Source organism: Cucurbita moschata, unplaced genomic scaffold, assembly GCF_002738365.1.
Source record: "Cucurbita moschata cultivar Rifu unplaced genomic scaffold, Cmos_1.0 Cmo_Scf00036, whole genome shotgun sequence".
NCBI lineage: Eukaryota > Viridiplantae > Streptophyta > Magnoliopsida > Cucurbitales > Cucurbitaceae > Cucurbita > Cucurbita moschata.
Window position 1 is genome coordinate 8,024 of NW_019268552.1, and position 11,601 is coordinate 19,624.

Sequence of the window (11,601 nt, forward strand, 5' to 3'; positions counted from 1 at the left end):
CGCGCTTTCACGTTCTCAATTCTTCTGGCCCCCGTTTTTCTCCAACCAACGTCAACAACTCAGAATCACCGGGAAAAATGGCGGACCTCGATGTCTCTCAGAATGGAGCTTCTGTCACTGTTGCTCATAATCAATCGGCTCTGATACCATGTTAAGAATGAGAAATAGAAATAGAATTGGGATCGAAAGTATGATCTTCATTCAGGTTTACAACGTTTAAATAGGATACAAACTATCAACTAATACCTAAAAATAGAAAAAATATATATCTAACTAAATTTGGTAAATAAATAAAATATACGGTTAATAAAATCTATACTAACAACTCCCTAAATATCTGATATATATTCTAACTAATTATCACGGCAAAATATCCTCTTAATACTCCCCCTCAAGTTGGAGAGTGTATGTCGATCACACCCAACTTGTCCTTCAAAAAGTCAAATTGCTGTCTTCCCAAAGCTTTAGTAAAAACATCTGCCAATTGCATTTTGGTCGAAACATAACACGGTTTGATGATTCCAGCTTGTAATTTTTCTCGAACTATATGACAATCTATTTCAATGTGTTTCGTACGTTCATGAAAAACTGGATTGGCTGCTATATGTAATGCTGCTTGATTATCACAATATAATAATGCTGGTTCGGACAGTGGAACATTCAAGTCTTGAAGAATGTATCTTAACCAAGTTAACTCTAAACAAGTATTTGCCATAGCTCGATACTCGGCTTCTGCTGATGATCTGGACACATTAGTCTGCTTTTTAGACTTCCAAGAAATAATTGAATTTCCGAGGAAAATGCAGAACCCAGAAATAGATCGTCTGGAAGTTCGACAACCACCCCAGTCAGAATCGCAATATGCCTGTAATCTTAAATTGTTTTCAGATGGCAGTAGAAGTCCTTGACCAGGAGTGCCTTTGATGTACCTCAGAACTCGAAGAGCTGCCTCCCAATGTGGTTTTCTTGGTTCATGCATAAATTGGCTAAGCATACGAACTGAATAAGCTATGTCAGGCCTAGTGACGGTCAAATATATTAATCTGCCAATCAACCGTCTGTATTTACTTGGATCATTCAACTTCTCTCCTTCAGTTAAAGAAAGTTTCAGATTTTGCTCCATAGGAAATTTGTCTGGACGTGCTCCTGTAAGACCTGTGTCTTGAAGGATGTCTAGAGCATACTTCCTTTGAGACATAAAAATTCCTTTTCTAGATCGAGAAAATTCAATGCCTAGAAAATATTTCAAATTTCCTAAATCTTTGATAAGAAATTTCTGGAGTAAACTAGTCTTGAGATATTGAATTTCTTCGAGATCATTGCCTGTCAACAGAATATCATCAACATAGATTAGAACTGCAGTGAAAGAAGTACCTTTACTCTTAGTAAACAAAGAGTAATCTGCTTTGGACTGAGTGTAGCCTGCATTTTGTATAGTTGTAGAAAATATGGAGAACCAATTGCGAGAAGCCTGTTTTAATCCATAAAGAGATTTATGGAGCCGACATACTGTATTCTCCCCCTGTCGGCGAAGACCTGGTGGTAAAGACATATAAACTTCCTCGTCTAGATTACCATGGAGAAAGGCATTTTGAACATCCAACTGATGGGTGAACCATTTTCGAGCAGCAGCAACAGTGAGTAAGCAACGAAGTGTAGTAAGTTTCGCTGTAGGGGAAAATGTTTCTGTGTAATCAATACCTTCAACCTGAGTGTATCCCTTTGCTACTAGTCGAGCTTTATAACGTTCAACAGAACCATCAGAGTTGTATTTAATTTTGTACACCCAACGACAACCAATAGCTTTATGACCAAGTGGTAGAGGAACGAGAGACCATGTATGATTACGTTCCAAAGCTGCAATTTCATCATTCATAGCCTGCTGCCATAACGGGTCGCCAACTGCCTCGTCATAGGTTTTAGGTTCTGTCTGGGATGTAATAAGAGCTAGAAAAGCACGTTGAGTAGGAGAAAAACGAGAGAATGAAAGGTAATGATGAAGGGGATACCTGGTGCCAGTGCCGGGACTTGAGCTAGAGGTTAAATGATTGGCTCCAGAAGACATCTCATAATCCTTATGCCAAGCTGGAGGCTGTTTAGTACGAGTAGAACGTCGAAGTGGAGCTGATGTATCAGGTGGGATAGGATTGGAATTAGTGGGCGAATCTGGAGAAGGTGGAGGAGACGACGGAGTAGTAGGTGAAGGGATAGGAGGTGAAGGAGGAGTAGGAGGTGAAGGAATAGAAGGTGGAGGATGGATGTTTGAGTAGGATGGATCATGAAGTGGTACAACAGGAGTCGAAGGAGCTAATGTCGAAGTTTGTGAAGCTGATGAAAAAGGAAAATCATCTTCACAAAATTTGACATCACGGCTGATAAAGAATGTGTGAGATTGCATGTCATACAACTTGTAACCTTTATGACCACAAGGATATCCTACGAAAACACAAGGAGTTGCCCTAGGTTCAAATTTTTGCTTAGGATGTACTATAGTTGCATAACATTTACAACCAAAAACTTTAAGATGATGAAATGTAGGTGGTCGTTTGTAGAGTGCTTCAAAGGGTGTCTTGTTAGATAATAATGGTGATGGCGTTCTATTTATAAGATAAACAGCCGTTAAAATGCACTCTCCCCAAAAATTAAGTGGAACCTGTGACTGAAAAAGAAGAGACCTAGCTACATTTAGGATATGGCGATGCTTGCGTTCTACGACTCCATTTTGTTGTGGAGTATAGACACAAGTGCGCTGAAATTCAATACCACAAGAAGTAAAGAATGGTTGCAAAGATAGGAACTCAGTCCCATTGTCTGATCGAACTATCTTGATAGTAGTATGAAATTGAGTTTGAACGAATTTAACAAAGTTCATTAACAAATGATGTACTTCTGACTTATGTTGCATTAAAAAAACCCAAGTACATCGAGTAAAATCATCAACAATAGTGAGAAAAAAACGCAAACCAGAATGGGTAGGAATTTTATGTGGTCCCCAAACATCACAATGTATCAGATCAAAAGCAGAATGGGTTGTTATTGAACTTCTTGGGAAAGACAACCTAGTTTGTTTTGCTAACGGGCAGATACTACAATTATGAGAATAACTCGCATTATTAAGATGCAATTGATCAGCTAGAAATTTAAAACGAGAAAAGGAAGGATGACCTAGGCGTAAATGCCACAAATCAGATGACTGAGATACTTGATGAGCTGAAGACTTGATTGGAGATGAAGAAATATGATAGAGACCTCCAAATTGTTTACCCGAGCCAATCATCTTCCCCGTAGCCAAGTCCTGCATAACACAAGAATCAGGATAGAAGGTGACATAACATTTCAAGTTATTGGTAAGTTTGCTGATCGACATTAGGTTTAAATTGAATGAAGGCACACATAAAACGTTGTTTAATTTAAGGTTAGGGCTAAGGGAAATATTGCCAGTATGTGACACACGTGCTGTCTCTCCATTAGGCAAATTTATTGTAGACATGATGGCAGCCTTTGGTTCAGTCATAACAGAAGATTTTGATACTATATGATCCGTAGCTCCACTATCGAGAATCCATGAATTAGAACTCGCAGAGTTAATAGATAATGTAGATATGGGAAACAAACCTGCAACATTGATGTGATTGTCAGAATTACCAGAAGGGTGATGATTGATTGCAGATAAGGCTTGTGCTATCTGTCGTAATTGCTCAGAAGAAAAATTTGGAATGGAATTAGGTGACTGTTCTTCTGTATTCAACTGTGAAACATCGGCCATATTTGCAGATGATCGATATCCACGGTTATTGTGTTGATTGTCTTGTCTTGTCCTTCCAGAATTATTTTTCTGTCGACACCGATCTTCTGTATGGCCCCTTCTATCACAAAACTTACAGTGAAACTTAAGAATTCGACACTCATTAATTGTATGACCACTTTTATTGCAGTGTTCACACAATTTGTCCTTGGCGAATTTTGAATATATTGTTTTCTTTTGCACTGCTGATGCAATCGAGATTTTCTCAGTAGGTTCGGAAGTTACCTGACGCTGCATCTCTTCTTGTACAAGTAATGAATAGGCTTGCCTCACATTAGGTAATGGAGACATCATCAATATGTTAGATCTCACCGTTTTATAAGACTGATTGAGCCCCATGAGCAATTGCATCAACTTGTCTTCTTCGCGTTGATCAATATGTATTTGACGTTGATTACAGGTAAATGGTGTGCGGTACGCTTCCAGTTCATCCCAGAGTGCTTTGAGCTTGGTGAAATATGTTGACAGTGCCATGGTTCCTTGTGACATCGTTGCTATCGAGTTTTGTATTTGAAAAATTGCTGGAGCATTCTTTTGTGAGAATTGATCGTGAAGATCAACCCACACTTGATGAGCTGTCTTGGCGTGAATAATGCCTTTAGCGATATCTGCTTCAACGGAATGAGTTAACCAAGATATTATCATACTGTTGCACTGATTCCAGAGTTCGAATTCGGTTGAATTTGCATCTTGGGACGGTTCCTCAATTGTGCCATCAATGAAGCCAATTTTCTTCTTGGCAATAAGAGCATGCATAACTGATTTACTCCAGGATTGATAATTTGCTCCATTTAATTTGATTGGAACAAGTGAATATCCTGGCTGATCAGAGTGATGAATATAGTACGGATGTGTTAAATCAACATCCGAAATTTTGAAGCTAGATTTGGCTGATTCCGCCATAAAGGAAATTTTGATATTTAAGAACACCAAGATCGGTGCTCTGATACCATGTTAAGAATGAGAAATAGAAATAGAATTGGGATCGAAAGTATGATCTTCATTCAGGTTTACCACGTTTAAATAGGATACAAACTATCAACTAATACCTAAAAATAGAAAAAATATATATCTAATTAAATCTGGTAAATAAATAAAATATACGGTTAATCAAATCTATACTAACAACTCCCTAAATATCTAAGATATATTCTAACTAATTATCACGGCAAAATATCCTCTTAATACTCCCCCTCAAGTTGGAGAGTGTATGTCGATCACACCCAACTTGTCCTTCAAAAAGTCAAATTGCTGTCTTCCCAAAGCTTTAGTAAAAACATCTGCCAATTGCATTTTGGTCGAAACATAACACGGTTTGATGATTCCAGCTTGTAATTTTTCTCGAACTATATGACAATCTATTTCAATGTGTTTCGTACGTTCATGAAAAACTGGATTGGCTGCTATATGTAATGCTGCTTGATTATCACAATATAATAATGCTGGTTCGGACAGTGGAACATTCAAGTCTTGAAGAATGTATCTTAACCAAGTTAACTCTAAACAAGTATTTGCCATAGCTCGATACTCGGCTTCTGCTGATGATCTGGACACATTAGTTTGCTTTTTAGACTTCCAAGAAATAATTGAATTTCCGAGGAAAATGCAGAACCCAGAAATAGATCGTCTGGAAGTTCGACAACCACCCCAGTCAGAATCGCAATATGCCTGTAATCTTAAATTGTTTTCAGATGGCAGTAGAAGTCCTTGACCAGGAGTGCCTTTGATGTACCTCAGAACTCGAAGAGCTGCCTCCCAATGTGGTTTTCTTGGTTCATGCATAAATTGGCTAAGCATACGAACTGAATAAGCTATGTCAGGCCTAGTGACGGTCAAATATATTAATCTGCCAATCAACCGTCTGTATTTACTTGGATCATTCAACTTCTCTCCTTCAGTTAAAGAAAGTTTCAGATTTTGCTCCATAGGAAATTTGTCTGGACGTGCTCCTGTAAGACCTGTGTCTTGAAGGATGTCTAGAGCATACTTCCTTTGAGACATAAAAATTCCTTTTCTAGATCGAGAAAATTCAATGCCTAGAAAATATTTCAAATTTCCTAAATCTTTGATAAGAAATTTCTGGAGTAAACTAGTCTTGAGATATTGAATTTCTTCGAGATCATTGCCTGTCAACAGAATATCATCAACATAGATTAGAACTGCAGTGAAAGAAGTACCTTTACTCTTAGTAAACAAAGAGTAATCTGCTTTGGACTGAGTGTAGCCTGCATTTTGTATAGTTGTAGAAAATATGGAGAACCAATTGCGAGAAGCCTGTTTTAATCCATAAAGAGATTTATGGAGCCGACATACTGTATTCTCCCCCTGTCGGCGAAGACCTGGTGGTAAAGACATATAAACTTCCTCGTCTAGATTACCATGGAGAAAGGCATTTTGAACATCCAACTGATGGGTGAACCATTTTCGAGCAGCAGCAACAGTGAGTAAGCAACGAAGTGTAGTAAGTTTCGCTGTAGGGGAAAATGTTTCTGTGTAATCAATACCTTCAACCTGAGTGTATCCCTTTGCTACTAGTCGAGCTTTATAACGTTCAACAGAACCATCAGAGTTGTATTTAATTTTGTACACCCAACGACAACCAATAGCTTTATGACCAAGTGGTAGAGGAACGAGAGACCATGTATGATTACGTTCCAAAGCTGCAATTTCATCATTCATAGCCTGCTGCCATAACGGGTCGCCAACTGCCTCGTCATAGGTTTTAGGTTCTGTCTGGGATGTAATAAGAGCTAGAAAAGCACGTTGAGTAGGAGAAAAACGAGAGAATGAAAGGTAATGATGAAGGGGATACCTGGTGCCAGTGCCGGGACTTGAGCTAGAGGTTAAATGATTGGCTCCAGAAGACATCTCATAATCCTTATGCCAAGCTGGAGGCTGTTTAGTACGAGTAGAACGTCGAAGTGGAGCTGATGTATCAGGTGGGATAGGATTGGAATTAGTGGGCGAATCTGGAGAAGGTGGAGGAGACGACGGAGTAGTAGGTGAAGGGATAGGAGGTGAAGGAGGAGTAGGAGGTGAAGGAATAGAAGGTGGAGGATGGATGTTTGAGTAGGATGGATCATGAAGTGGTACAACAGGAGTCGAAGGAGCTAATGTCGAAGTTTGTGAAGCTGATGAAAAAGGAAAATCATCTTCACAAAATTTGACATCACGGCTGATAAAGAATTTGTGAGATTGCATGTCATACAACTTGTAACCTTTATGACCACAAGGATATCCTACGAAAACACAAGGAGTTGCCCTAGGTTCAAATTTTTGCTTAGGATGTACTATAGTTGCATAACATTTACAACCAAAAACTTTAAGATGATGAAATGTAGGTGGTCGTTTGTAGAGTGCTTCAAAGGGTGTCTTGTTAGATAATAATGGTGATGGCGTTCTATTTATAAGATAAACAGCCGTTAAAATGCACTCTCCCCAAAAATTAAGTGGAACCTGTGACTGAAAAAGAAGAGACCTAGCTACATTTAGGATATGGCGATGCTTGCGTTCTACGACTCCATTTTGTTGTGGAGTATAGACACAAGTGCGCTGAAATTCAATACCACAAGAAGTAAAGAATGGTTGCAAAGATAGGAATTCAGTCCCATTGTCTGATCGAACTATCTTGATAGTAGTATGAAATTGAGTTTGAACGAATTTAACAAAGTTCATTAACAAATGATGTACTTCTGACTTATGTTGCATTAAAAAAACCCAAGTACATCGAGTAAAATCATCAACAATAGTGAGAAAAAAACGCAAACCAGAATGGGTAGGAATTTTATGTGGTCCCCAAACATCACAATGTATCAGATCAAAAGCAGAATGGGTTGTTATTGAACTTCTTGGGAAAGACAACCTAGTTTGTTTTGCTAACGGGCAGATACTACAATTATGAGAATAACTCGCATTATTAAGATGCAATTGATCAGCTAGAAATTTAAAACGAGAAAAGGAAGGATGACCTAGGCGTAAATGCCACAAATTAGATGACTGAGATACTTGATGAGCTGAAGATTTGATTGGAGATGAAGAAATATGATAGAGACCTCCAAATTGTTTACCCGAGCCAATCATCTTCCCCGTAGCCAAGTCCTGCATAACACAAGAATCAGGATAGAAGGTGACATAACATTTCAAGTTATTGGTAAGTTTGCTGATCGACATTAGGTTTAAATTGAATGAAGGCACACATAAAACGTTGTTTAATTGAAGGTTAGGGCTAAGGGAAATATTGCCAGTATGTGACACACGTGCTGTCTCTCCATTAGGCAAATTTATTGCAGACATGATGGCAGCCTTTGGTTCAGTCATAACAGAAGATTTTGATACTATATGATCCGTAGCTCCACTATCGAGAATCCATGAATTAGAACTCGCAGAGTTAATAGATAATGTAGATATGGGAAACAAACCTGCAACATTGACGTGATTGTCAGAATTACCAGAAGGGTGATGATTGATTGCAGATAAGGCTTGTGCTATCTCTCGTAATTGCTCAGAAGAAAAATTTGGAATGGAATTAGGTGACTGTTCTTCTGTATTCAACTGTGAAACATCGGCCATATTTGCAGATGATCGATATCCACGGTTATTGTGTTGATTGTCTTGTCTTGTCCTTCCAGAATTATTTTTCTGTCGACACCGATCTTCTGTATGGCCCCTTCTATCACAAAAGTTACAGTGAAACTTAAGAATTCGACACTCATTGATTGTATGACCACTTTTATTGCAGTGTTCACACTTTTTGTCCTTGGCGAATTTTGAATATATTGTTTCCAGTATAGTTTCAAAAAGAATGAATTGTATCCTCCCAAAACACATGAGATGTATATCAATCAGGTACTGACTCGTGGTCCGTATAGCCTGTTTAAAGGCCTACAGGAATTCTTAACCCGTCGTGAGCAAGCTGCACTGGAATTCCTTCCCTTTTGGACCAGTCAAGCAGGAAGTCGTTGTCCTTATGGTGATCAAATTCATGCGTCATTCCAATTAACATGGCTTGTTTCGGGTTTAGCCTCTTCACAGCATCCAGGGTCTGTGGGAAGCAAAAGTGAGTGTTATGGGATCCAGTCTTATACAACGTGTCCAAGATAAGAAGATCCAACTGTCCAGCTCCATTTATTGAAATAACATGTTCTGTACTTGCAGGAATTCGTGAAACGTCAGAAATATAAGCTACTCTATATTTTTCACCAAAAAGAAACCCCAGACATATATAATCTTCACCATGCATAACAGGCAAAGGAGTAAATTGTAAGCCTGATGCAACAAAGGGCTTCTCAATGTGATCCTCGATTATCTTCCAGTCAAGCTGTGCCACTCGTCTCACTTCTTGGCCTTCTTTAAGTTTCTTCTGGACTAGGTAAGGAAACTTCACTGAAATGCTTTCCATTGAATGCTGACTGAGGTAAATTGGTGTGGGATCAATATCATTTATAGGGCTAAAAGGTTGTACTGCACGTACATCATCCAGGCCAAGAATCGCATCAGCATGTTCATGAGTCAAAATAATTGAATCCACTCTAGGAATCCTATGGTGAGTAAACCATCGTAGTACTTGCTCCCTAAATGTTTTCCCTACATCAATCAAAATATAATGGTGGCTGCCATCCACTTGGCAATAGTCAATGAGAAGAGACGTATTGCACCTGTAATTAGGGTTTTTCTCAGGTGGAACGGAGAGGGCCTGGGAACAGATGCGGCAAGGAGGATCAGAGGGCTGGATCAGACACATTGCATTGGGGACGGCGCTGGAACAACCAGTTCCTAAGAAGATATATTTGATATATATGGAACAACCAGTACCAATGACGTTGATAACTGCCAAGACCGTTAACCATTTTCGCGTGCCAAGACGACGGCCCCTATAAATTCCATCTTCTGTTGTCTCAGGAGTCATCGCGCTTTCACGTTCTCAATTCTTCTGGCCCCCGTTTTTCTCCAACCAACGTCAACAACTCAGAATCACCGGGAAAAATGGCGGACCTCGATGTCTCTCAGAATGGAGCTTCTGTCACTGTTGCTCATAATCAATCGGCTCTGATACCATGTTAAGAATGAGAAATAGAAATAGAATTGGGATCGAAAGTATGATCTTCATTCAGGTTTACAACGTTTAAATAGGATACAAACTATCAACTAATACCTAAAAATAGAAAAAATATATATCTAACTAAATTTGGTAAATAAATAAAATATACGGTTAATAAAATCTATACTAACAACTCCCTAAATATCTGATATATATTCTAACTAATTATCACGGCAAAATATCCTCTTAATAATAACCCTTTGGACTTTCTTCTTAAATATTGACAGATGGAGTCTGCATCCATTTATTTCCAGTGAGATCCGATATTTTCTTATCCACGTGTCCATTTTATCAATAAAATAAATTTTAATATAACTAAACGCTAAATTAAACTTAAAATATTTTTAGATATATTATCATTTTCGATGAAAGTAATTAATATAAAAAATATAATGATTACTTTTAAATTAAAAAAAAAAACAAAAATTCAATATTACCGGTATAATTTTCAAAAGTTAACCTTTAAGGGATATATCTATGAGGCGTCAATAAACGGTTTTCGTTTATATATTTATAGTAAGAATTTTTTTAATATTTTTTAAACGTAAATTGTGTTAATGTTATTTTTAAATTTTCGTGAGTATTTTTTTATACTATAATATTTTTAATTCTTTTTTAAAAAAGTTAGTATTAATTAAATTTTTTAAAAAGTATTTTTTTAAAACATTATTAAAAGTTCAAAAGTATTGGTTAAGCACATTTTTAATGGGTCTCGAGGCTTTTTAAAAGTGATTTTATATGTATTTTTATTAATTTAAATTTTTTTTAAAGTACAAAAAGGTGCAATAGTTACTTAAATTAATTTTGCTCTAAGTTGATATTATTTTAAAATAGAGATGTCAAACAATCTTTAAAATAATAATTTATGTATTGTTTATTAAATTATTAGAGCTATTATTAAAATAAATAAATAATATTTACCCACAAGAACATAGCTCAAATTGGTCCGTTACTTTTCAAGGCAAGAGAATTTAATATTTATTTAAATTGCATTATTGGTGACACATGTTGGGGGCTAAGCTAACAATTTGTTTACAATTATTAATATTTGACAAAGTTTTGCATATTATATAACAAAGGAAATTAATTGGAATTTGATTCAAATAATAATATAATTGTTTTTGAAATAAAAATGGGAGAAAGCGACTGAATTTTTAAAGGATGGATATGGACAATTCATTATGGTTGGACTCCATCGAATGATGACGCCCCCAAATACTTGAAGCTTTTCTATTTTTTATTTTTTATTTTTTTTGGGTGCCACTCGTTTTTTATCTAATGTCGTGAAAGATTAGGTATATTTGTATCTCGTTTTTTAGTTCAACGAGTAAAATTCAAATATCGAAAAGAAATGTGGTAGTCAATTTAGATATTTATGTTTGTTAGCGTGAGATTTGACGTCTGTTAGAGAGTGGAACAAAACATTATTTAGACGTATTTTAAAATTGTGAGGTTGACGGTGGCGAGTTTGGATTGTTACAGTTAGGGATTAGCCGAACTAAGAAATTTAGTGTGTGTAAGAGAGAAACCCAAGCATTTCTTCCAATTGGGTTAGGTTGAGTTGTAGGGTTGTTTTTTAATTATTAAAAAAATATATTTATTCAAGTTAATAATTAAAATATTATAAAATTCAAATATTAAACTATCACAATATATTACTAACTTTACACCACAAAAATTGTTATTTTTTTATAAGAAT

The 11,601-nt window shown here is 36.8% G+C and overlaps 1 protein-coding gene across 1 annotated transcript; it reads right to left on the bottom strand.

The window, feature by feature from the left end:
• Nucleotides 1-8,588: 8,588 nt before the first annotated feature.
• On the bottom strand, nt 8,589-9,710 carry LOC111431376 (putative hydrolase C777.06c). Its single transcript, XM_023067999.1, has one exon. The coding sequence runs from the start codon at nt 9,708-9,710 to the stop codon at nt 8,679-8,681; it is 1,032 nt and encodes a 343-aa protein (XP_022923767.1). The 3' UTR covers nt 8,589-8,678.
• Between the last annotated feature and the right edge of the window lie 1,891 nt (nt 9,711-11,601).

Coding starts and splice junctions, on each gene's coding strand:
- LOC111431376 (XM_023067999.1), bottom strand. CDS start 9,710: ATGACTCCTGAGACAACAGAAGATGGAATTTATAGGGGCCGTCGTCTT.